Below are 25,627 nucleotides of genomic sequence, written 5' to 3' on the forward strand. Positions count from 1 at the left end.
CAAGCATTGTCACCTGATGGAGTTTTAGGACACCATAAGGTCACTGGATGGAGTTTTTCGGTTCCTTACCACTGTTGCCTTTGGCTTGCTCAGTTGGAGATATTCAAATTAATTCAACCAATCAGTGATACCTTTGATCAGCTCTACCAAACGTGGATGTTGTTCAACTAAGAAACGAACATTGTTATTATGTTTTGATTGGTACTGTGAAGCTGCTTTGACGCAATCTATATTGTGGAAAGCGCTATATAAATATACTTGACTATTTTAACAGAAAGCACAAACATTTGCTTGAACAGCAGCACAGTGTAAAATGTATTTACCCCCAACTCTCTTTGCACAACACACAACCTTTGCTCCACTCGTCTCCTCAACCCTTAACTCCAGCATAATCTATTTTATTTCTGCTTTTCACTGCAAATCAGCGTGCAGACAATCTGTATCGAATATCTTCTTGCAGGCTATCATTTTGTTTAATAACGATGTTCAATGCAGAGTTATGCCAGTCTCCAGTAGAGATTAATTTCTTGGAGAGTTTAGGAGTTTAGTCATAACTAGGTTGTGGTAGAACTCCGGCTTGTACCACGTGATCGCTGTACCACCTGACCACTGCAGATTCATTTGGCGTTGATAGTGTTGCCATAAAAACAATCAATCATCTCCAAACTACGGTTATTATTGTGACATCCAACCCTAATCAAACACACCTGAACAAGCTAATCAAGGTCTTCAAGAATGGGCTATATTGGAAAGCTACAGACAGGTGATTTTCATTAGGGTTGGAGTTACCCAGAACTCCAATTTGATCTTTAAAAACGCATTTTCAAAAAGTGCTTTAAACTCTTTTGATAGCGTTTGTTGTGGGACTCAGATGGTATTTTGATGCAGAAACAGGGTTTTCCTTTGTAGTTTTGTGGACCTCACTGTCCGCCTCTGCCGATTCACTAATTCAGTGCATCTTCCAGCAGAGTTGATTGTGAGATCGCAGGTCGAGAGGATGACAGCTCAAGTGTGCTGCTTGTTTAGTGTGGTTTTATTGTGTTTGTCTGCTTGTTTGAGTACAACACACGCTGGAGTCTTAGGTGAGAAGTTCTTTTAGCTTCATTACGGAGCCCGAAGAAGTGCATAAACAAAGCGCCTTACAAAATTTGGTTTTAGACGTATCTGCTTACGAAAATACAGTAAAAGTCAAGTGGAAGTTCAACTTTGTATGTTGGTTTAGTTTTAATGATAAGCAAAGTGTGAATATGCAAACTGTCTTAATGCGTTTTTCATTGTACAAGTAAAACCCACGTAATCACTAATATAGGCGTTTTTGTTTACTGTAAACAAGAACATTAGAGTTATGTGGCTACAAAATTCTTACCAAACTATCCCAGAGTTTAACTTTTGCCTTGAAATTTTATTGTTTTAAGAAATTCATAATCCTACAATATAACATGGGGAGCTAACCCAGATAGCAAACTGACATTGAATCAACGTGGAAATATGACATCGAAACAACGTTGATCTGACGTTGTTTTGCTCATCGAATTAACGTTGAACCAACGTCAGACGCATCATTCTTTCAAAACTAACGGAAAATCAACTTGAAATCAACGCGTTGTTTCAACGTTATGAAAGCAAACCAATTTTCGATTTTCATTTAGCTTTGAAGAATGCCGCGTCTGACGTTGGTTCAACGTTAATTCGATGAGCAAAATCAACGTTGTTTCAATGTCATGAGAGACGTCGTTTCCACGTTGATTCAATGTCAGTTTGCTATCTGGGAAGTTTAACCGATAACTCCACGTTATGTTTTTTTGTGCGTGTCTATATTTGTTTTGTTTTCTGTTGAGAAGCCTATTGAAATGCCTAAAGGAAATGAGGCTGGTCATGGGGATGGCGTAATTTTTGAAGATGTACACCAGTTAAATTGTATACAACATATTAACTGATGACCATGTTTTCTGTCAGCATTGCACTATTACTAACTCTACTATAGTGGGGTAGGTTGCAACCGCACTCTCGATCTTTGAAACCGATTAATGCACTTTAGTGAGAAATGGTAGATTTCTAAGCCACTTTGAATTGAAGCAGATTAATGTGTGAATATTATAAAGTTTGAGACTCACTGCAAAACTCGTGACTTGCAAATGCTGAAGCAAACTATTACGGCACTTCCTGGTCTCCCCTAATGATCCTCTTGAATCCTCTTCTGTAGTGTCCGGTCAGTGTCCGGCTACGCTGACTGTCGTGCCGTCCCGTCGAGGATGCACTTCTGATCGAGACTGCTCTGGAGGACACAAATGCTGTCAATTTCACTGTGGGCGCTCGTGTGTGCCGCCTGTTTTCAGTGAGTTTTAATTAATGGATGCTATACGTCTTCCAAAAAAAAAAAAAAAACAGATTTTTTTTTCTCTCAAATCTCTAGTAGGTTTCACAAATAATTGCTAAGAAACCTAGATTACAGACTGAATATTCCGGTAAATCCTCTTACAGTCATCTTATGATGACTTTTTTTTTTTTTTTTTTTTCATACAGTGAATGAAACATTCAGTATTCAGTTCTGTGGCTTCTCTGTCATGTGTCTCTATAACAGCAAAGCCAGGAGAATGTCCAAGCAAAAAGTTTGGTGCAGGAACGTGTGCCAAGTTGTGTTACTATGACAGTGACTGTCCGAACAATGAGAAATGCTGCAGCAATGGATGTGGACATCAGTGCATGGCTCCATTTGCAGGTATTTATTATATTAGTGTTTGGGTTACTAACTCATTTCAGTTTGTCTTGTTTTATTACTAATTGTTCTCAATGTAAAAAGTGTTCAGCCAATTGCAAGGTTTTGAGCTCAGGATGGCTTTCCAAAAATTAATTCTTAATACCATTATTTATTATTAATAGTTAAGGAGTAAAACTTGCTATTTGGGTTTGGTGCTGTATCTGAGACTGAATGCCGCTCAATGGACAGTCTAAAGTTGAACATCTGTATCCATCCAGTGAGGCCTGCAGCCGAACCACCGAAGCCCTCCGACGAACTGCCCGAGCCTTCCGACGAGCTACCGGAGCCTTCCGACGAATTACCGGAGTCTTCCGACGAGTTACCGGAGCCTTCCGATGAGCTGCCTGCTGCCGAACCCGGAAGGCCTCCAGTGAAGCCTGTCGCCGAACCACCAAGGCCTTCCGACGAGCAGCCCGAGCCTTCGGACGAACTGCCCGAGCCCTCCGAACTACCGGAGCCTTCTGACGAACTGCCCGAGCCCCCTGCAGCCGAACCCGGACGGCCTCCTGTGAAGCCTGCAGCCGAACCCGGACGGCCTCCTGTGAAGCCTGCAGCCGAACCCGGACGGCCTCCTGTGAAGCCTGCAGCCGAACCCGGACGTCCTCCTGTGAAGCCTGCAGCCGAACCCGGAAGGCCTCCTGTGAAGCCTGCAGCCGAACCCGGAAGGCCTCCTGTGAAGCCTGCAGCCGAACCCGGAAGGCCTCCTGTGAAGCCTGCAGCCGAACCCGGAAAGCCTCCAGTGAAGCCTGTAGCCGAACCACCAAGGCCTTCCGACGAGCAGCCCGAGCCTTCGGACGAACTGCCCGAGACCTCCGAACTACCGGAGCCTTCTGACGAACTGCCCGAGCCCCCTGCAGCCGAACCCGGACGGCCTCCTGTGAAGCCTGCAGCCGAACCCGGACGGCCTCCTGTGAAGCCTGCAGCCGAACCCGGACGGCCTCCTGTGAAGCCTGCAGCCGAACCCGGACGGCCTCCTGTGAAGCCTGCAGCCGAACCCGGACGGCCTCCTGTGAAGCCTGCAGCCGAACCCGGACGGCCTCCTGTGAAGCCTGCAGCCGAACCCGGACGGCCTCCTGTGAAGCCTGCAGCCGAACCCGGACGGCCTCCTGTGAAGCCTGCAGCCGAACCCGGACGGCCTCCTGTGAAGCCTGCAGCCGAACCCGGACGGCCTCCTGTGAAGCCTGCAGCCGAACCCGGACGGCCTCCTGTGAAGCCTGCAGCCGAACCCGGACGGCCTCCTGTGAAGCCTGCAGCCGAACCCGGAAGGCCTCCTGTGAAGCCTGCAGCCGAACCCGGAAGGCCTCCTGTGAAGCCTGCAGCCGAACCCGGAAGGCCTCCTGTGAAGCCTGCAGCCGAACCCGGAAGGCCTCCTGTGAAGCCTGCAGCCGAACCCGGAAGGCCTCCTGTGAAGCCTGCAGCCGAACCCGGAAGGCCTCCTGTGAAGCCTGCAGCCGAACCCGGAAGGCCTCCTGTGAAGCATGCCGAACCCGCAAAGCCTCCAGTGTGTGCCGAAAACTGTCAAAGTCACCCTTCTGGCCAATGTCCTGGCCATAAGTAATGTGACTATGCATGCAGTTAACTGTGCTGATTTAACCATTGGATGTATAGTGTGTTTCCTTTATCACCAAATAAATCTCACACTGATATGTCTACTTCCTCTTTTCGTTATTTTTTTATAAGTGGGAAAACAAAGAATTAGTTTTTTGTTTCGTTATGTCAGTATTCGTTTGGCTGTTCTCTCACATAATGGCTCATTAGAATCTATGCATGAAATCTCACCCTCCTTCAAAATGCATGGTAGCGTGCCTAGCAGAGTCTCCAATGCGTCATGAGATGAAAGACTGTGTTAAATTGCCTCATGTCTCAAAATGCATAACATTACAGTGAGAATGAACGTAAAAAATGTACAGTGCTCTAGTTGTACCACCTGACTGATGCAGATTCATTTTGCCTTTGATAGTGTTGATATGGAAACATAAATCCAAGCCTGAATCCAAATGCAATGATTGGATAAACATTTCTTCTTTTTTTTTTTTGGTCCTGAGAACTCCACAGAAGATATGTGCATGTTTTAATATTTAGAAGACTTATATTATTGATTGCAGTAGGACGTAAAGCTTCAACCGATATGTCAATTGACCAATAGTTTTCTGCATTCTTAATGTTCAATGTGTTCGGACATCGAGGAAGACAATGGAGACACTATAGGAGCTGAAGAGTCACGCTTTAAATCGCTTGCGCCGAGTTCACACTGAACAATTTTCATTTGGTCACAGGTTTTGGGAGATCACCAACAAATGCCTGAAACCATAAGTAAATCGGTGCTCGTTCACATGAGTGACAATATCTGGGCCTGTCGGCGATTCAAAATCCTGCTGTGTGAACGTGTTCTGACTGAAAACTACAGGACAGCGGGATGTTCGGGGAAGAGTTATAGACCAGAATATCGTTATTTTCAGTATGTTCAATCAAGCATTGTCACCTGATGGAGTTTTAGGACACCATAAGGTCACTGGATGGAGTTTTTCGGTTCCTTACCACTGTTGCCTTTGGCTTGCTCAGTTGGAGATATTCAAATTAATTCAACCAATCAGTGATACCTTTGATCAGCTCTACCAAACGTGGATGTTGTTCAACTAAGAAACGAACATTGTTATTATGTTTTGATTGGTACTGTGAAGCTGCTTTGACGCAATCTATATTGTGGAAAGCGCTATATAAATATACTTGACTATTTTAACAGAAAGCACAAACATTTGCTTGAACAGCAGCACAGTGTAAAATGTATTTACCCCCAACTCTCTTTGCACAACACACAACCTTTGCTCCACTCGTCTCCTCAACCCTTAACTCCAGCATAATCTATTTTATTTCTGCTTTTCACTGCAAATCAGCGTGCAGACAATCTGTATCGAATATCTTCTTGCAGGCTATCATTTTGTTTAATAACGATGTTCAATGCAGAGTTATGCCAGTCTCCAGTAGAGATTAATTTCTTGGAGAGTTTAGGAGTTTAGTCATAACTAGGTTGTGGTAGAACTCCGGCTTGTACCACGTGATCGCTGTACCACCTGACCACTGCAGATTCATTTGGCGTTGATAGTGTTGCCATAAAAACAATCAATCATCTCCAAACTACGGTTATTATTGTGACATCCAACCCTAATCAAACACACCTGAACAAGCTAATCAAGGTCTTCAAGAATGGGCTATATTGGAAAGCTACAGACAGGTGATTTTCATTAGGGTTGGAGTTACCCAGAACTCCAATTTGATCTTTAAAAACGCATTTTCAAAAAGTGCTTTAAACTCTTTTGATAGCATTTGTTGTGGGACTCAGATGGTATTTTGATGCAGAAACAGGGTTTTCCTTTGTAGTTTTGTGGACCTCACTGTCCGCCTCTGCCGATTCACTAATTCAGTGCATCTTCCAGCAGAGTTGATTGTGAGATCGCAGGTCGAGAGGATGACAGCTCAAGTGTGCTGCTTGTTTAGTGTGGTTTTATTGTGTTTGTCTGCTTGTTTGAGTACAACACACGCTGGAGTCTTAGGTGAGAAGTTCTTTTAGCTTCATTACGGAGCCCGAAGAAGTGCATAAACAAAGCGCCTTACAAAATTTGGTTTTAGACGTATCTGCTTACGAAAATACAGTAAAAGTCAAGTGGAAGTTCAACTTTGTATGTTGGTTTAGTTTTAATGATAAGCAAAGTGTGAATATGCAAACTGTCTTAATGCGTTTTTCATTGTACAAGTAAAACCCACGTAATCACTAATATAGGCGTTTTTGTTTACTGTAAACAAGAACATTAGAGTTATGTGGCTACAAAATTCTTACCAAACTATCCCAGAGTTTAACTTTTGCCTTGAAATTTTATTGTTTTAAGAAATTCATAATCCTACAATATAACATGGGGAGCTAACCCAGATAGCAAACTGACATTGAATCAACGTGGAAATATGACATCGAAACAACGTTGATCTGACGTTGTTTTGCTCATCGAATTAACGTTGAACCAACGTCAGACGCATCATTCTTTCAAAACTAACGGAAAATCAACTTGAAATCAACGCGTTGTTTCAACGTTATGAAAGCAAACCAATTTTCGATTTTCATTTAGCTTTGAAGAATGCCGCGTCTGACGTTGGTTCAACGTTAATTCGATGAGCAAAATCAACGTTGTTTCAATGTCATGAGAGACGTCGTTTCCACGTTGATTCAATGTCAGTTTGCTATCTGGGAAGTTTAACCGATAACTCCACGTTATGTTTTTTTGTGCGTGTCTATATTTGTTTTGTTTTCTGTTGAGAAGCCTATTGAAATGCCTAAAGGAAATGAGGCTGGTCATGGGGATGGCGTAATTTTTGAAGATGTACACCAGTTAAATTGTATACAACATATTAACTGATGACCATGTTTTCTGTCAGCATTGCACTATTACTAACTCTACTATAGTGGGGTAGGTTGCAACCGCACTCTCGATCTTTGAAACCGATTAATGCACTTTAGTGAGAAATGGTAGATTTCTAAGCCACTTTGAATTGAAGCAGATTAATGTGTGAATATTATAAAGTTTGAGACTCACTGCAAAACTCGTGACTTGCAAATGCTGAAGCAAACTATTACGGCACTTCCTGGTCTCCCCTAATGATCCTCTTGAATCCTCTTCTGTAGTGTCCGGTCAGTGTCCGGCTACGCTGACTGTCGTGCCGTCCCGTCGAGGATGCACTTCTGATCGAGACTGCTCTGGAGGACACAAATGCTGTCAATTTCACTGTGGGCGCTCGTGTGTGCCGCCTGTTTTCAGTGAGTTTTAATTAATGGATGCTATACGTCTTCCAAAAAAAAAAAAAAAACAGATTTTTTTTTCTCTCAAATCGCTAGTAGGTTTCACAAATAATTGCAAAGAAACCTAGATTACAGACTGAATATTCCGGTAAATCCTCTTACAGTCATCTTATGATGACTTTTTTTTTTTTTTTTTTTTTTCATACAGTGAATGAAACATTCAGTATTCAGTTCTGTGGCTTCTCTGTCATGTGTCTCTATAACAGCAAAGCCAGGAGAATGTCCAAGCAAAAAGTTTGGTGCAGGAACGTGTGCCAAGTTGTGTTACTATGACAGTGACTGTCCGAACAATGAGAAATGCTGCAGCAATGGATGTGGACATCAGTGCATGGCTCCATTTGCAGGTATTTATTATATTAGTGTTTGGGTTACTAACTCATTTCAGTTTGTCTTGTTTTATTACTAATTGTTCTCAATGTAAAAAGTGTTCAGCCAATTGCAAGGTTTTGAGCTCAGGATGGCTTTCCAAAAATTAATTCTTAATACCATTATTTATTATTAATAGTTAAGGAGTAAAACTTGCTATTTGGGTTTGGTGCTGTATCTGAGACTGAATGCCGCTCAATGGACAGTCTAAAGTTGAACATCTGTATCCATCCAGTGAGGCCTGCAGCCGAACCACCGAAGCCCTCCGACGAACTGCCCGAGCCTTCCGACGAGCTACCGGAGCCTTCCGACGAATTACCGGAGTCTTCCGACGAGTTACCGGAGCCTTCCGATGAGCTGCCTGCTGCCGAACCCGGAAGGCCTCCAGTGAAGCCTGTCGCCGAACCACCAAGGCCTTCCGACGAGCAGCCCGAGCCTTCGGACGAACTGCCCGAGCCCTCCGAACTACCGGAGCCTTCTGACGAACTGCCCGAGCCCCCTGCAGCCGAACCCGGACGGCCTCCTGTGAAGCCTGCAGCCGAACCCGGACGGCCTCCTGTGAAGCCTGCAGCCGAACCCGGACGTCCTCCTGTGAAGCCTGCAGCCGAACCCGGAAGGCCTCCTGTGAAGCCTGCAGCCGAACCCGGAAGGCCTCCTGTGAAGCCTGCAGCCGAACCCGGAAGGCCTCCTGTGAAGCCTGCAGCCGAACCCGGAAAGCCTCCAGTGAAGCCTGTAGCCGAACCACCAAGGCCTTCCGACGAGCAGCCCGAGCCTTCGGACGAACTGCCCGAGACCTCCGAACTACCGGAGCCTTCTGACGAACTGCCCGAGCCCCCTGCAGCCGAACCCGGACGGCCTCCTGTGAAGCCTGCAGCCGAACCCGGACGGCCTCCTGTGAAGCCTGCAGCCGAACCCGGACGGCCTCCTGTGAAGCCTGCAGCCGAACCCGGACGGCCTCCTGTGAAGCCTGCAGCCGAACCCGGACGGCCTCCTGTGAAGCCTGCAGCCGAACCCGGACGGCCTCCTGTGAAGCCTGCAGCCGAACCCGGACGGCCTCCTGTGAAGCCTGCAGCCGAACCCGGACGGCCTCCTGTGAAGCCTGCAGCCGAACCCGGACGGCCTCCTGTGAAGCCTGCAGCCGAACCCGGAAGGCCTCCTGTGAAGCCTGCAGCCGAACCCGGAAGGCCTCCTGTGAAGCCTGCAGCCGAACCCGGAAGGCCTCCTGTGAAGCCTGCAGCCGAACCCGGAAGGCCTCCTGTGAAGCCTGCAGCCGAACCCGGAAGGCCTCCTGTGAAGCCTGCAGCCGAACCCGGAAGGCCTCCTGTGAAGCCTGCAGCCGAACCCGGAAGGCCTCCTGTGAAGCATGCCGAACCCGCAAAGCCTCCAGTGTGTGCCGAAAACTGTCAAAGTCACCCTTCTGGCCAATGTCCTGGCCATAAGTAATGTGACTATGCATGCAGTTAACTGTGCTGATTTAACCATTGGATGTATAGTGTGTTTCCTTTATCACCAAATAAATCTCACACTGATATGTCTACTTCCTCTTTTCGTTATTTTTTTATAAGTGGGAAAACAAAGAATTAGTTTTTTGTTTCGTTATGTCAGTATTCGTTTGGCTGTTCTCTCACATAATGGCTCATTAGAATCTATGCATGAAATCTCACCCTCCTTCAAAATGCATGGTAGCGTGCCTAGCAGAGTCTCCAATGCGTCATGAGATGAAAGACTGTGTTAAATTGCCTCATGTCTCAAAATGCATAACATTACAGTGAGAATGAACGTAAAAAATGTACAGTGCTCTAGTTGTACCACCTGACTGATGCAGATTCATTTTGCCTTTGATAGTGTTGATATGGAAACATAAATCCAAGCCTGAATCCAAATGCAATGATTGGATAAACATTTCTTCTTTTTTTTTTTTGGTCCTGAGAACTCCACAGAAGATATGTGCATGTTTTAATATTTAGAAGACTTATATTATTGATTGCAGTAGGACGTAAAGCTTCAACCGATATGTCAATTGACCAATAGTTTTCTGCATTCTTAATGTTCAATGTGTTCGGACATCGAGGAAGACAATGGAGACACTATAGGAGCTGAAGAGTCACGCTTTAAATCGCTTGCGCCGAGTTCACACTGAACAATTTTCATTTGGTGACAGGTTTTGGGAGATCACCAACAAATGCCTGAAACCATAAGTAAATCGGTGCTCGTTCACATGAGTGACAATATCTGGGCCTGTCGGCGATTCAAAATCCTGCTGTGTGAACGTGTTCTGACTGAAAACTACAGGACAGCGGGATGTTCGGGGAAGAGTTATAGACCAGAATATCGTTATTTTCAGTATGTTCAATCAAGCATTGTCACCTGATGGAGTTTTAGGACACCATAAGGTCACTGGATGGAGTTTTTCGGTTCCTTACCACTGTTGCCTTTGGCTTGCTCAGTTGGAGATATTCAAATTAATTCAACCAATCAGTGATACCTTTGATCAGCTCTACCAAACGTGGATGTTGTTCAACTAAGAAACGAACATTGTTATTATGTTTTGATTGGTACTGTGAAGCTGCTTTGACGCAATCTATATTGTGGAAAGCGCTATATAAATATACTTGACTATTTTAACAGAAAGCACAAACATTTGCTTGAACAGCAGCACAGTGTAAAATGTATTTACCCCCAACTCTCTTTGCACAACACACAACCTTTGCTCCACTCGTCTCCTCAACCCTTAACTCCAGCATAATCTATTTTATTTCTGCTTTTCACTGCAAATCAGCGTGCAGACAATCTGTATCGAATATCTTCTTGCAGGCTATCATTTTGTTTAATAACGATGTTCAATGCAGAGTTATGCCAGTCTCCAGTAGAGATTAATTTCTTGGAGAGTTTAGGAGTTTAGTCATAACTAGGTTGTGGTAGAACTCCGGCTTGTACCACGTGATCGCTGTACCACCTGACCACTGCAGATTCATTTGGCGTTGATAGTGTTGCCATAAAAACAATCAATCATCTCCAAACTACGGTTATTATTGTGACATCCAACCCTAATCAAACACACCTGAACAAGCTAATCAAGGTCTTCAAGAATGGGCTATATTGGAAAGCTACAGACAGGTGATTTTCATTAGGGTTGGAGTTACCCAGAACTCCAATTTGATCTTTAAAAACGCATTTTCAAAAAGTGCTTTAAACTCTTTTGATAGCGTTTGTTGTGGGACTCAGATGGTATTTTGATGCAGAAACAGGGTTTTCCTTTGTAGTTTTGTGGACCTCACTGTCCGCCTCTGCCGATTCACTAATTCAGTGCATCTTCCAGCAGAGTTGATTGTGAGATCGCAGGTCGAGAGGATGACAGCTCAAGTGTGCTGCTTGTTTAGTGTGGTTTTATTGTGTTTGTCTGCTTGTTTGAGTACAACACACGCTGGAGTCTTAGGTGAGAAGTTCTTTTAGCTTCATTACGGAGCCCGAAGAAGTGCATAAACAAAGCGCCTTACAAAATTTGGTTTTAGACGTATCTGCTTACGAAAATACAGTAAAAGTCAAGTGGAAGTTCAACTTTGTATGTTGGTTTAGTTTTAATGATAAGCAAAGTGTGAATATGCAAACTGTCTTAATGCGTTTTTCATTGTACAAGTAAAACCCACGTAATCACTAATATAGGCGTTTTTGTTTACTGTAAACAAGAACATTAGAGTTATGTGGCTACAAAATTCTTACCAAACTATCCCAGAGTTTAACTTTTGCCTTGAAATTTTATTGTTTTAAGAAATTCATAATCCTACAATATAACATGGGGAGCTAACCCAGATAGCAAACTGACATTGAATCAACGTGGAAATATGACATCGAAACAACGTTGATCTGACGTTGTTTTGCTCATCGAATTAACGTTGAACCAACGTCAGACGCATCATTCTTTCAAAACTAACGGAAAATCAACTTGAAATCAACGCGTTGTTTCAACGTTATGAAAGCAAACCAATTTTCGATTTTCATTTAGCTTTGAAGAATGCCGCGTCTGACGTTGGTTCAACGTTAATTCGATGAGCAAAATCAACGTTGTTTCAATGTCATGAGAGACGTCGTTTCCACGTTGATTCAATGTCAGTTTGCTATCTGGGAAGTTTAACCGATAACTCCACGTTATGTTTTTTTGTGCGTGTCTATATTTGTTTTGTTTTCTGTTGAGAAGCCTATTGAAATGCCTAAAGGAAATGAGGCTGGTCATGGGGATGGCGTAATTTTTGAAGATGTACACCAGTTAAATTGTATACAACATATTAACTGATGACCATGTTTTCTGTCAGCATTGCACTATTACTAACTCTACTATAGTGGGGTAGGTTGCAACCGCACTCTCGATCTTTGAAACCGATTAATGCACTTTAGTGAGAAATGGTAGATTTCTAAGCCACTTTGAATTGAAGCAGATTAATGTGTGAATATTATAAAGTTTGAGACTCACTGCAAAACTCGTGACTTGCAAATGCTGAAGCAAACTATTACGGCACTTCCTGGTCTCCCCTAATGATCCTCTTGAATCCTCTTCTGTAGTGTCCGGTCAGTGTCCGGCTACGCTGACTGTCGTGCCGTCCCGTCGAGGATGCACTTCTGATCGAGACTGCTCTGGAGGACACAAATGCTGTCAATTTCACTGTGGGCGCTCGTGTGTGCCGCCTGTTTTCAGTGAGTTTTAATTAATGGATGCTATACGTCTTCCAAAAAAAAAAAAAAAACAGATTTTTTTTTCTCTCAAATCGCTAGTAGGTTTCACAAATAATTGCAAAGAAACCTAGATTACAGACTGAATATTCCGGTAAATCCTCTTACAGTCATCTTATGATGACTTTTTTTTTTTTTTTTTTTTTTCATACAGTGAATGAAACATTCAGTGTTCAGTTCTGTGGCTTCTCTGTCATGTGTCTCTATAACAGCAAAGCCAGGAGAATGTCCAAGCAAAAAGTTTGGTGCAGGAACGTGTGCCAAGTTGTGTTACTATGACAGTGACTGTCCGAACAATGAGAAATGCTGCAGCAATGGATGTGGACATCAGTGCATGGCTCCATTTGCAGGTATTTATTATATTAGTGTTTGGGTTACTAACTCATTTCAGTTTGTCTTGTTTTATTACTAATTGTTCTCAATGTTAAAAGTGTTCAGCCAATTGCAAGGTTTTGAGCTCAGGATGGCTTTCCAAAAATTAATTCTTAATACCATTATTTATTATTAATAGTTAAGGAGTAAAACTTGCTATTTGGGTTTGGTGCTGTATCTGAGACTGAATGCCGCTCAATGGACAGTCTAAAGTTGAACATCTGTATCCATCCAGTGAGGCCTGCAGCCGAACCACCGAAGCCCTCCGACGAACTGCCCGAGCCTTCCGACGAGCTACCGGAGCCTTCCGACGAATTACCGGAGTCTTCCGACGAGTTACCGGAGCCTTCCGATGAGCTGCCTGCTGCCGAACCCGGAAGGCCTCCAGTGAAGCCTGTCGCCGAACCACCAAGGCCTTCCGACGAGCAGCCCGAGCCTTCGGACGAACTGCCCGAGCCCTCCGAACTACCGGAGCCTTCTGACGAACTGCCCGAGCCCCCTGCAGCCGAACCCGGACGGCCTCCTGTGAAGCCTGCAGCCGAACCCGGACGGCCTCCTGTGAAGCCTGCAGCCGAACCCGGACGGCCTCCTGTGAAGCCTGCAGCCGAACCCGGACGTCCTCCTGTGAAGCCTGCAGCCGAACCCGGAAGGCCTCCTGTGAAGCCTGCAGCCGAACCCGGAAGGCCTCCTGTGAAGCCTGCAGCCGAACCCGGAAGGCCTCCTGTGAAGCCTGCAGCCGAACCCGGAAAGCCTCCAGTGAAGCCTGTAGCCGAACCACCAAGGCCTTCCGACGAGCAGCCCGAGCCTTCGGACGAACTGCCCGAGACCTCCGAACTACCGGAGCCTTCTGACGAACTGCCCGAGCCCCCTGCAGCCGAACCCGGACGGCCTCCTGTGAAGCCTGCAGCCGAACCCGGACGGCCTCCTGTGAAGCCTGCAGCCGAACCCGGACGGCCTCCTGTGAAGCCTGCAGCCGAACCCGGACGGCCTCCTGTGAAGCCTGCAGCCGAACCCGGACGGCCTCCTGTGAAGCCTGCAGCCGAACCCGGACGGCCTCCTGTGAAGCCTGCAGCCGAACCCGGACGGCCTCCTGTGAAGCCTGCAGCCGAACCCGGACGGCCTCCTGTGAAGCCTGCAGCCGAACCCGGAAGGCCTCCTGTGAAGCCTGCAGCCGAACCCGGAAGGCCTCCTGTGAAGCCTGCAGCCGAACCCGGAAGGCCTCCTGTGAAGCCTGCAGCCGAACCCGGAAGGCCTCCTGTGAAGCCTGCAGCCGAACCCGGAAGGCCTCCTGTGAAGCCTGCAGCCGAACCCGGAAGGCCTCCTGTGAAGCCTGCAGCCGAACCCGGAAGGCCTCCTGTGAAGCCTGCAGCCGAACCCGGAAGGCCTCCTGTGAAGCATGCCGAACCCGCAAAGCCTCCAGTGTGTGCCGAAAACTGTCAAAGTCACCCTTCTGGCCAATGTCCTGGCCATAAGTAATGTGACTATGCATGCAGTTAACTGTGCTGATTTAACCATTGGATGTATAGTGTGTTTCCTTTATCACCAAATAAATCTCACACTGATATGTCTACTTCCTCTTTTCGTTATTTTTTTATAAGTGGGAAAACAAAGAATTAGTTTTTTGTTTCGTTATGTCAGTATTCGTTTGGCTGTTCTCTCACATAATGGCTCATTAGAATCTATGCATGAAATCTCACCCTCCTTCAAAATGCATGGTAGCGTGCCTAGCAGAGTCTCCAATGCGTCATGAGATGAAAGACTGTGTTAAATTGCCTCATGTCTCAAAATGCATAACATTACAGTGAGAATGAACGTAAAAAATGTACAGTGCTCTAGTTGTACCACCTGACTGATGCAGATTCATTTTGCCTTTGATAGTGTTGATATGGAAACATAAATCCAAGCCTGAATCCAAATGCAATGATTGGATAAACATTTCTTCTTTTTTTTTTTTGGTCCTGAGAACTCCACAGAAGATATGTGCATGTTTTAATATTTAGAAGACTTATATTATTGATTGCAGTAGGACGTAAAGCTTCAACCGATATGTCAATTGACCAATAGTTTTCTGCATTCTTAATGTTCAATGTGTTCGGACATCGAGGAAGACAATGGAGACACTATAGGAGCTGAAGAGTCACGCTTTAAATCGCTTGCGCCGAGTTCACACTGAACAATTTTCATTTGGTGACAGGTTTTGGGAGATCACCAACAAATGCCTGAAACCATAAGTAAATCGGTGCTCGTTCACATGAGTGACAATATCTGGGCCTGTCGGCGATTCAAAATCCTGCTGTGTGAACGTGTTCTGACTGAAAACTACAGGACAGCGGGATGTTCGGGGAAGAGTTATAGACCAGAATATCGTTATTTTCAGTATGTTCAATCAAGCATTGTCACCTGATGGAGTTTTAGGACACCATAAGGTCACTGGATGGAGTTTTTCGGTTCCTTACCACTGTTGCCTTTGGCTTGCTCAGTTGGAGATATTCAAATTAATTCAACCAATCAGTGATACCTTTGATCAGCTCTACCAAACGTGGATGTTGTTCAACTAAGAAACGAACATTGTTATTATGTTTTGATTGGTACTGTGAAGCTGCTTTGACGCAATCTATATTGTGGAAAGCGCTATATAAATATACTTGACTATTTTAACAGAAAGCACAAACATTTGCTTGAACAGCAGCACAGTGTAAAATGTATTTACCCCCAACTCTCTTTGCACAACACACAACCTTTGCTCCACTCGTCTCCTCAACCCTTAACTCCAGCATAATCTATTTTATTTCTGCTTTTCACTGCAAATCAGCGTGCAGACAATCTGTATCGAATATCTTCTTGCAGGCTATCATTTTGTTTAATAACGATGTTCAATGCAGAGTTATGCCAGTCTCCAGTAGAGATTAATTTCTTGGAGAGTTTAGGAGTTTAGTCATAACTAGGTTGTGGTAGAACTCCGGCTTGTACCACGTGATCGCTGTACCACCTGACCACTGCAGATTCATTTGGCGTTGATAGTGTTGCCATAAAAACAATCAATCATCTCCAAACTACGGTTATTATTGTGACATCCAACCCTAATCAAACACACCTGAACAAGCTAATCAAGGTCTTCAAGAATGGGCTATATTGGAAAGCTACAGACAGGTGATTTTCATTAGGGTTGGAGTTACCCAGAACTCCAATTTGATCTTTAAAAACGCATTTTCAAAAAGTGCTTTAAACTCTTTTGATAGCGTTTGTTGTGGGACTCAGATGGTATTTTGATGCAGAAACAGGGTTTTCCTTTGTAGTTTTGTGGACCTCACTGTCCGCCTCTGCCGATTCACTAATTCAGTGCATCTTCCAGCAGAGTTGATTGTGAGATCGCAGGTCGAGAGGATGACAGCTCAAGTGTGCTGCTTGTTTAGTGTGGTTTTATTGTGTTTGTCTGCTTGTTTGAGTACAACACACGCTGGAGTCTTAGGTGAGAAGTTCTTTTAGCTTCATTACGGAGCCCGAAGAAGTGCATAAACAAAGCGCCTTACAAAATTTGGTTTTAGACGTATCTGCTTACGAAAATACAGTAAAAGTCAAGTGGAAGTTCAACTTTGTATGTTGGTTTAGTTTTAATGATAAGCAAAGTGTGAATATGCAAACTGTCTTAATGCGTTTTTCATTGTACAAGTAAAACCCACGTAATCACTAATATAGGCGTTTTTGTTTACTGTAAACAAGAACATTAGAGTTATGTGGCTACAAAATTCTTACCAAACTATCCCAGAGTTTAACTTTTGCCTTGAAATTTTATTGTTTTAAGAAATTCATAATCCTACAATATAACATGGGGAGCTATCCCAGATAGCAAACTGACATTGAATCAACGTGGAAATATGACATCGAAACAACGTTGATCTGACGTTGTTTTGCTCATCGAATTAACGTTGAACCAACGTCAGACGCATCATTCTTTCAAAACTAACGGAAAATCAACTTGAAATCAACGCGTTGTTTCAACGTTATGAAAGCAAACCAATTTTCGATTTTCATTTAGCTTTGAAGAATGCCGCGTCTGACGTTGGTTCAACGTTAATTCGATGCGCAAAATCAACGTTGTTTCAATGTCATGAGAGACGTCGTTTCCACGTTGATTCAATGTCAGTTTGCTATCTGGGAAGTTTAACCGATAACTCCACGTTATGTTTTTTTGTGCGTGTCTATATTTGTTTTGTTTTCTGTTGAGAAGCCTATTGAAATGCCTAAAGGAAATGAGGCTGGTCATGGGGATGGCGTAATTTTTGAAGATGTACACCAGTTAAATTGTATACAACATATTAACTGATGACCATGTTTTCTGTCAGCATTGCACTATTACTAACTCTACTATAGTGGGGTAGGTTGCAACCGCACTCTCGATCTTTGAAACCGATTAATGCACTTTAGTGAGAAATGGTAGATTTCTAAGCCACTTTATAATATTCACACATTAATCTGCTTCAATTCAAAGTTTGAGACTCACTGCAAAACTCGTGACTTGCAAATGCTGAAGCAAACTATTACGGCACTTCCTGGTCTCCCCTAATGATCCTCTTGAATCCTCTTCTGTAGTGTCCGGTCAGTGTCCGGCTACGCTGACTGTCGTGCCGTCCCGTCGAGGATGCACTTCTGATCGAGACTGCTCTGGAGGACACAAATGCTGTCAATTTCACTGTGGGCGCTCGTGTGTGCCGCCTGTTTTCAGTGAGTTTTAATTAATGGATGCTATACGTCTTCCAAAAAAAAAAAAAAACAGATTTTTTTTTCTCTCAAATCGCTAGTAGGTTTCACAAATAATTGCAAAGAAACCTAGATTACAGACTGAATATTCCGGTAAATCCTCTTACAGTCATCTTATGATGACTTTTTTTTTTTTTTTTTTTTTTCATACAGTGAATGAAACATTCAGTGTTCAGTTCTGTGGCTTCTCTGTCATGTGTCTCTATAACAGCAAAGCCAGGAGAATGTCCAAGCAAAAAGTTTGGTGCAGGAACGTGTGCCAAGTTGTGTTACTATGACAGTGACTGTCCGAACAATGAGAAATGCTGCAGCAATGGATGTGGACATCAGTGCATGGCTCCATTTGCAGGTATTTATTATATTAGTGTTTGGGTTACTAACTCATTTCAGTTTGTCTTGTTTTATTACTAATTGTTCTCAATGTTAAAAGTGTTCAGCCAATTGCAAGGTTTTGAGCTCAGGATGGCTTTCCAAAAATTAATTCTTAATACCATTATTTATTATTAATAGTTAAGAAGTAAAACTTGCTATTTGGGTTTGGTGCTGTATCTGAGACTGAATGCCGCTCAATGGACAGTCTAAAGTTGAACATCTGTATCCATCCAGTGAGGCCTGCAGCCGAACCACCGAAGCCCTCCGACGAACTGCCCGAGCCTTCCGACGAGCTACCGGAGCCTTCCGACGAATTACCGGAGTCTTCCGACGAGTTACCGGAGCCTTCCGATGAGCTGCCTGCTGCCGAACCCGGAAGGCCTCCAGTGAAGCCTGTCGCCGAACCACCAAGGCCTTCCGACGAGCAGCCCGAGCCTTCGGACGAACTGCCCGAGCCCTCCGAACTACCGGAGCCTTCTGACGAACTGCCCGAGCCCCCTGCAGCCGAACCCGGACGGCCTCCTGTGAAGCCTGCAGCCGAACCCGGACGGCCTCCTGTGAAGCCTGCAGCCGAACCCGGACGGCCTCCTGTGAAGCCTGCAGCCGAACCCGGACGTCCTCCTGTGAAGCCTGCAGCCGAACCCGGAAGGCCTCCTGTGAAGCCTGCAGCCGAACCCGGAAGGCCTCCTGTGAAGCCTGCAGCCGAACCCGGAAGGCCTCCTGTGAAGCCTGCAGCCGAACCCGGAAAGCCTCCAGTGAAGCCTGTAGCCGAACCACCAAGGCCTTCCGACGAGCAGCCCGAGCCTTCGGACGAACTGCCCGAGACCTCCGAACTACCGGAGCCTTCTGACGAACTGCCCGAGCCCCCTGCAGCCGAACCCGGACGGCCTCCTGTGAAGCCTGCAGCCGAACCCGGACGGCCTCCTGTGAAGCCTGCAGCCGAACCCGGACGGCCTCCTGTGAAGCCTGCAGCCGAACCCGGACGGCCTCCTGTGAAGCCTGCAGCCGAACCCGGACGGCCTCCTGTGAAGCCTGCAGCCGAACCCGGACGGCCTCCTGTGAAGCCTGCAGCCGAACCCGGACGGCCTCCTGTGAAGCCTGCAGCCGAACCCGGACGGCCTCCTGTGAAGCCTGCAGCCGAACCCGGAAGGCCTCCTGTGAAGCCTGCAGCCGAACCCGGAAGGCCTCCTGTGAAGCCTGCAGCCGAACCCGGAAGGCCTCCTGTGAAGCCTGCAGCCGAACCCGGAAGGCCTCCTGTGAAGCCTGCAGCCGAACCCGGAAGGCCTCCTGTGAAGCCTGCAGCCGAACCCGGAAGGCCTCCTGTGAAGCCTGCAGCCGAACCCGGAAGGCCTCCTGTGAAGCCTGCAGCCGAACCCGGAAGGCCTCCTGTGAAGCATGCCGAACCCGCAAAGCCTCCAGTGTGTGCCGAAAACTGTCAAAGTCACCCTTCTGGCCAATGTCCTGGCCATAAGTAATGTGACTATGCATGCAGTTAACTGTGCTGATTTAACCATTGGATGTATAGTGTGTTTCCTTTATCACCAAATAAATCTCACACTGATATGTCTACTTCCTCTTTTCGTTATTTTTTTATAAGTGGGAAAACAAAGAATTAGTTTTTTGTTTCGTTATGTCAGTATTCGTTTGGCTGTTCTCTCACATAATGGCTCATTAGAATCTATGCATGAAATCTCACCCTCCTTCAAAATGCATGGTAGCGTGCCTAGCAGAGTCTCCAATGCGTCATGAGATGAAAGACTGTGTTAAATTGCCTCATGTCTCAAAATGCATAACATTACAGTGAGAATGAACGTAAAAAATGTACAGTGCTCTAGTTGTACCACCTGACTGATGCAGATTCATTTTGCCTTTGATAGTGTTGATATGGAAACATAAATCCAAGCCTGAATCCAAATGCAATGATTGGATAAACATTTCTTCTTTTTTTTTTTGGTCCTGAGAACTCCACAGAAGATATGTGCATGTTTTAATATTTAGAAGACTTATATTATTGATTGCAGTAGGACGTAAAGCTTCAACCGATATGTCAATTGACCAATAGTTTTCTGCATTCTTAATGTTCAATGTGTTCGGACATCGAGGAAGACAATGGAGACACTATAGGAGCTGAAGAGTCACGCTTTAAATCGCTTGCGCCGAGTTCACACTGAACAATTTTCATTTGGTGACAGGTTTTGGGAGATCACCAACAAATGCCTGAAACCATAAGTAAATCGGTGCTCGTTCACATGAGTGACAATATCTGGGCCTGTCGGCGATTCAAAATCCTGCTGTGTGAACGTGTTCTGACTGAAAACTACAGGACAGCGGGATGTTCGGGGAAGAGTTATAGACCAGAATATCGTTATTTTCAGTATGTTCAATCAAGCATTGTCACCTGATGGAGTTTTAGGACACCATAAGGTCACTGGATGGAGTTTTTCGGTTCCTTACCACTGTTGCCTTTGGCTTGCTCAGTTGGAGATATTCAAATTAATTCAACCAATCAGTGATACCTTTGATCAGCTCTACCAAACGTGGATGTTGTTCAACTAAGAAACGAACATTGTTATTATGTTTTGATTGGTACTGTGAAGCTGCTTTGACGCAATCTATATTGTGGAAAGCGCTATATAAATATACTTGACTATTTTAACAGAAAGCACAAACATTTGCTTGAACAGCAGCACAGTGTAAAATGTATTTACCCCCAACTCTCTTTGCACAACACACAACCTTTGCTCCACTCGTCTCCTCAACCCTTAACTCCAGCATAATCTATTTTATTTCTGCTTTTCACTGCAAATCAGCGTGCAGACAATCTGTATCGAATATCTTCTTGCAGGCTATCATTTTGTTTAATAACGATGTTCAATGCAGAGTTATGCCAGTCTCCAGTAGAGATTAATTTCTTGGAGAGTTTAGGAGTTTAGTCATAACTAGGTTGTGGTAGAACTCCGGCTTGTACCACGTGATCGCTGTACCACCTGACCACTGCAGATTCATTTGGCGTTGATAGTGTTGCCATAAAAACAATCAATCATCTCCAAACTACGGTTATTATTGTGACATCCAACCCTAATCAAACACACCTGAACAAGCTAATCAAGGTCTTCAAGAATGGGCTATATTGGAAAGCTACAGACAGGTGATTTTCATTAGGGTTGGAGTTACCCAGAACTCCAATTTGATCTTTAAAAACGCATTTTCAAAAAGTGCTTTAAACTCTTTTGATAGCGTTTGTTGTGGGACTCAGATGGTATTTTGATGCAGAAACAGGGTTTTCCTTTGTAGTTTTGTGGACCTCACTGTCCGCCTCTGCCGATTCACTAATTCAGTGCATCTTCCAGCAGAGTTGATTGTGAGATCGCAGGTCGAGAGGATGACAGCTCAAGTGTGCTGCTTGTTTAGTGTGGTTTTATTGTGTTTGTCTGCTTGTTTGAGTACAACACACGCTGGAGTCTTAGGTGAGAAGTTCTTTTAGCTTCATTACGGAGCCCGAAGAAGTGCATAAACAAAGCGCCTTACAAAATTTGGTTTTAGACGTATCTGCTTACGAAAATACAGTAAAAGTCAAGTGGAAGTTCAACTTTGTATGTTGGTTTAGTTTTAATGATAAGCAAAGTGTGAATATGCAAACTGTCTTAATGCGTTTTTCATTGTACAAGTAAAACCCACGTAATCACTAATATAGGCGTTTTTGTTTACTGTAAACAAGAACATTAGAGTTATGTGGCTACAAAATTCTTACCAAACTATCCCAGAGTTTAACTTTTGCCTTGAAATTTTATTGTTTTAAGAAATTCATAATCCTACAATATAACATGGGGAGCTATCCCAGATAGCAAACTGACATTGAATCAACGTGGAAATATGACATCGAAACAACGTTGATCTGACGTTGTTTTGCTCATCGAATTAACGTTGAACCAACGTCAGACGCATCATTCTTTCAAAACTAACGGAAAATCAACTTGAAATCAACGCGTTGTTTCAACGTTATGAAAGCAAACCAATTTTCGATTTTCATTTAGCTTTGAAGAATGCCGCGTCTGACGTTGGTTCAACGTTAATTCGATGCGCAAAATCAACGTTGTTTCAATGTCATGAGAGACGTCGTTTCCACGTTGATTCAATGTCAGTTTGCTATCTGGGAAGTTTAACCGATAACTCCACGTTATGTTTTTTTGTGCGTGTCTATATTTGTTTTGTTTTCTGTTGAGAAGCCTATTGAAATGCCTAAAGGAAATGAGGCTGGTCATGGGGATGGCGTAATTTTTGAAGATGTACACCAGTTAAATTGTATACAACATATTAACTGATGACCATGTTTTCTGTCAGCATTGCACTATTACTAACTCTACTATAGTGGGGTAGGTTGCAACCGCACTCTCGATCTTTGAAACCGATTAATGCACTTTAGTGAGAAATGGTAGATTTCTAAGCCACTTTATAATATTCACACATTAATCTGCTTCAATTCAAAGTTTGAGACTCACTGCAAAACTCGTGACTTGCAAATGCTGAAGCAAACTATTACGGCACTTCCTGGTCTCCCCTAATGATCCTCTTGAATCCTCTTCTGTAGTGTCCGGTCAGTGTCCGGCTACGCTGACTGTCGTGCCGTCCCGTCGAGGATGCACTTCTGATCGAGACTGCTCTGGAGGACACAAATGCTGTCAATTTCACTGTGGGCGCTCGTGTGTGCCGCCTGTTTTCAGTGAGTTTTAATTAATGGATGCTATACGTCTTCCAAAAAAAAAAAAAAACAGATTTTTTTTTCTCTCAAATCGCTAGTAGGTTTCACAAATAATTGCAAAGAAACCTAGATTACAGACTGAATATTCCGGTAAATCCTCTTACAGTCATCTTATGACTTTTTTTTTTTTTTTTCATACAGTGAATGAAACATTCAGTATTCAGTTCTGTGGCTTCTCTGTCATGTGTCTCTATAACAGCAAAGCCAGGAGAATGTCCAAGCAAAAAGTTTGGTGCAGGAACGTGTGCCAAGTTGTGTTACTATGACAGTGACTGTCCGAACAATGAGAAATGCTGCAGCAATGGATGTGGACATCAGTGCATGGCTCCATTTGCAGGTATTTATTATATTAGTGTTTGGGTTACTAACTCATTTCAGTTTGTCTTGTTTTATTACTAATTGTTCTCAATGTAAAAAGTGTTCAGCCAATTGCAAGGTTTTGAGCTCAGGATGGCTTTCCAAAAATTAATTCTTAACACCATTATTTATTATTAATAGTTAAGGAGTAAAACTTGCTATTTGGGTTTGGTGCTGTATCTGAGACTGAATGCCGCTCAATGGACAGTCTAAAGTTGAACATCTGTATCCATCCAGTGAGGCCTGCAGCCGAACCACCGAAGCCCTCCGACGAACTGCCCGAGCCTTCCGACGAGCTACCGGAGCCTTCCGACGAATTACCGGAGTCTTCCGACGAGTTACCGGAGCCTTCCGATGAGCTGCCTGCTGCCGAACCCGGAAGGCCTCCAGTGAAGCCTGTAGCCGAACCACCAAGGCCTTCCGACGAGCAGCCCGAGCCTTCGGACGAACTGCCCGAGCCCTCCGAACTACCGGAGCCTTCTGACGAACTGCCCGAGCCCCCTGCAGCCGAACCCGGACGGCCTCCTGTGAAGCCTGCAGCCGAACCCGGACGGCCTCCTGTGAAGCCTGCAGCCGAACCCGGACGGCCTCCTGTGAAGCCTGCAGCCAAACCCGGACGTCCTCCTGTGAAGCCTGCAGCCGAACCCGGAAGGTCTCCTGTGAAGCCTGCAGCCGAACCCGGAAGGCCTCCTGTGAAGCCTGCAGCCGAACCCGGAAAGCCTCCAGTGAAGCCTGTAGCCGAACCACCAAGGCCTTCCGACGAGCAGCCCGAGCCTTCGGACGAACTGCCCGAGACCTCCGAACTACCGGAGCCTTCTGACGAACTGCCCGAGCCCCCTGCAGCCGAACCCGGACGGCCTCCTGTGAAGCCTGCAGCCGAACCCGGACGGCCTCCTGTGAAGCCTGCAGCCGAACCCGGACGGCCTCCTGTGAAGCCTGCAGCCGAACCCGGACGGCCTCCTGTGAAGCCTGCAGCCGAACCCGGAAGGCCTCCTGTGAAGCCTGCAGCCGAACCCGGAAGGCCTCCTGTGAAGCCTGCAGCCGAACCCGGAAGGCCTCCTGTGAAGCCTGCAGCCGAACCCGGAAGGCCTCCTGTGAAGCCTGCAGCCGAACCCGGAAGGCCTCCTGTGAAGCCTGCAGCCGAACCCGGAAGGCCTCCTGTGAAGCCTGCAGCCGAACCCGGAAGGCCTCCTGTGAAGCCTGCAGCCGAACCCGGAAGGCCTCCTGTGAAGCCTGCAGCCGAACCCGGAAGGCCTCCTGTGAAGCATGCCGAACCCGCAAAGCCTCCAGTGTGTGCCGAAAACTGTCAAAGTCACCCTTCTGGCCAATGTCCTGGCCATAAGTAATGTGACTATGCATGCAGTTAACTGTGCTGATTTAACCATTGGATGTATAGTGTGTTTCCTTTATCACCAAATAAATCTCACACTGATATGTCTACTTCCTCTTTTCGTTATTTTTTTATAAGTGGGAAAACAAAGAATTAGTTTTTTGTTTCGTTATGTCAGTATTCGTTTGGCTGTTCTCTCACATAATGGCTCATTAGAATCTATGCATGAAATCTCACCCTCCTTCAAAATGCATGGTAGCGTGCCTAGCAGAGTCTCCAATGCGTCATGAGATGAAAGACTGTGTTAAATTGCCTCATGTCTCAAAATGCATAACATTACAGTGAGAATGAACGTAAAAAATGTACAGTGCTCTAGTTGTACCACCTGACTGATGCAGATTCATTTTGCCTTTGATAGTGTTGATATGGAAACATAAATCCAAGCCTGAATCCAAATGCAATGATTGGATAAACATTTCTTCTTTTTTTTTTTTGGTCCTGAGAACTCCACAGAAGATATGTGCATGTTTTAATATTTAGAAGACTTATATTATTGATTGCAGTAGGACGTAAAGCTTCAACCGATATGTCAATTGACCAATAGTTTTCTGCATTCTTAATGTTCAATGTGTTCGGACATCGAGGAAGACAATGGAGACACTATAGGAGCTGAAGAGTCACGCTTTAAATCGCTTGCGCCGAGTTCACACTGAACAATTTTCATTTGGTGACAGGTTTTGGGAGATCACCAACAAATGCCTGAAACCATAAGTAAATCGGTGCTCGTTCACATGAGTGACAATATCTGGGCCTGTCGGCGATTCAAAATCCTGCTGTGTGAACGTGTTCTGACTGAAAACTACAGGACAGCGGGATGTTCGGGGAAGAGTTATAGACCAGAATATCGTTATTTTCAGTATGTTCAATCAAGCATTGTCACCTGATGGAGTTTTAGGACACCATAAGGTCACTGGATGGAGTTTT

The 25,627-nt window shown here is 45.1% G+C and overlaps 4 protein-coding genes across 4 annotated transcripts; all 4 read left to right on the forward strand.

Moving 5' to 3' along the window:
• Positions 1–757: 757 nt before the first annotated feature.
• LOC120459769 (uncharacterized) lies at positions 758–4,410 on the forward strand. Its single transcript, XM_089133551.1, has 5 exons — positions 758–1,082; positions 2,204–2,335; positions 2,582–2,719; positions 2,977–3,749; positions 3,879–4,410. The coding sequence occupies exons 1-5, from the start codon at positions 998–1,000 to the stop codon at positions 4,314–4,316; spliced, it is 1,566 nt and encodes a 521-aa protein (XP_088989677.1). The 5' UTR covers positions 758–997; the 3' UTR covers positions 4,317–4,410.
• Positions 4,411–6,080: 1,670 nt separating this feature from the next.
• On the forward strand, positions 6,081–14,637 carry LOC148978263 (uncharacterized). Its single transcript, XM_089133552.1, has 8 exons — positions 6,081–6,309; positions 7,431–7,562; positions 7,811–7,948; positions 8,206–8,945; positions 11,208–11,406; positions 12,528–12,659; positions 12,908–13,045; positions 13,303–14,637. Exons 1-8 carry the CDS (start codon positions 6,225–6,227, stop codon positions 14,541–14,543), a joined length of 2,805 nt encoding a protein of 934 aa, XP_088989678.1. The 5' UTR covers positions 6,081–6,224; the 3' UTR covers positions 14,544–14,637.
• A 1,574-nt stretch (positions 14,638–16,211) lies between these two features.
• On the forward strand, positions 16,212–19,766 carry LOC148978264 (uncharacterized). Its single transcript, XM_089133007.1, has 4 exons — positions 16,212–16,536; positions 17,658–17,789; positions 18,037–18,174; positions 18,432–19,766. The coding sequence occupies exons 1-4, from the start codon at positions 16,452–16,454 to the stop codon at positions 19,670–19,672; spliced, it is 1,596 nt and encodes a 531-aa protein (XP_088989133.1). The 5' UTR covers positions 16,212–16,451; the 3' UTR covers positions 19,673–19,766.
• A 1,573-nt stretch (positions 19,767–21,339) lies between these two features.
• Positions 21,340–24,753, forward strand: LOC148978265 (uncharacterized). The gene is made up of 4 exons (XM_089133010.1): positions 21,340–21,664; positions 22,786–22,917; positions 23,156–23,293; positions 23,551–24,753. The coding sequence occupies exons 1-4, from the start codon at positions 21,580–21,582 to the stop codon at positions 24,657–24,659; spliced, it is 1,464 nt and encodes a 487-aa protein (XP_088989136.1). The 5' UTR covers positions 21,340–21,579; the 3' UTR covers positions 24,660–24,753.
• The last annotated feature ends 874 nt before the right edge of the window (positions 24,754–25,627 follow it).

The sequence above is a fragment of the Pimephales promelas genome, chromosome 7, assembly GCF_988280905.1.
Source record: "Pimephales promelas chromosome 7, fPimPro1.hap1.1, whole genome shotgun sequence".
Classification (NCBI taxonomy): domain Eukaryota; kingdom Metazoa; phylum Chordata; class Actinopteri; order Cypriniformes; family Leuciscidae; genus Pimephales; species Pimephales promelas.

What these genes read in the sequence shown, in the direction of transcription:
- LOC148978263 (XM_089133552.1), top strand. Translation starts at nt 6,225, where the DNA reads ATGACAGCTCAAGTGTGCTGCTTGTTTAGTGTGGTTTTATTGTGTTTG. An exon ending in AACACACGCTGGAGTCTTAG is followed by an intron (nt 6,310 to 7,430) that starts GTGAGAAGTTCT and finishes CCTCTTCTGTAG; the next exon opens with TGTCCGGTCAGTGTCCGGCT. An exon ending in GTGTGTGCCGCCTGTTTTCA is followed by an intron (nt 7,563 to 7,810) that starts GTGAGTTTTAAT and finishes TCTCTATAACAG; the next exon opens with CAAAGCCAGGAGAATGTCCA.
- LOC120459769 (XM_089133551.1), top strand. Translation starts at nt 998, where the DNA reads ATGACAGCTCAAGTGTGCTGCTTGTTTAGTGTGGTTTTATTGTGTTTG. An exon ending in GTGTGTGCCGCCTGTTTTCA is followed by an intron (nt 2,336 to 2,581) that starts GTGAGTTTTAAT and finishes TCTCTATAACAG; the next exon opens with CAAAGCCAGGAGAATGTCCA. An exon ending in GTGCATGGCTCCATTTGCAG is followed by an intron (nt 2,720 to 2,976) that starts GTATTTATTATA and finishes GTATCCATCCAG; the next exon opens with TGAGGCCTGCAGCCGAACCA.
- LOC148978265 (XM_089133010.1), top strand. Translation starts at nt 21,580, where the DNA reads ATGACAGCTCAAGTGTGCTGCTTGTTTAGTGTGGTTTTATTGTGTTTG. An exon ending in AACACACGCTGGAGTCTTAG is followed by an intron (nt 21,665 to 22,785) that starts GTGAGAAGTTCT and finishes CCTCTTCTGTAG; the next exon opens with TGTCCGGTCAGTGTCCGGCT. An exon ending in GTGCATGGCTCCATTTGCAG is followed by an intron (nt 23,294 to 23,550) that starts GTATTTATTATA and finishes GTATCCATCCAG; the next exon opens with TGAGGCCTGCAGCCGAACCA.
- LOC148978264 (XM_089133007.1), top strand. Translation starts at nt 16,452, where the DNA reads ATGACAGCTCAAGTGTGCTGCTTGTTTAGTGTGGTTTTATTGTGTTTG. An exon ending in GTGTGTGCCGCCTGTTTTCA is followed by an intron (nt 17,790 to 18,036) that starts GTGAGTTTTAAT and finishes TCTCTATAACAG; the next exon opens with CAAAGCCAGGAGAATGTCCA. An exon ending in GTGCATGGCTCCATTTGCAG is followed by an intron (nt 18,175 to 18,431) that starts GTATTTATTATA and finishes GTATCCATCCAG; the next exon opens with TGAGGCCTGCAGCCGAACCA.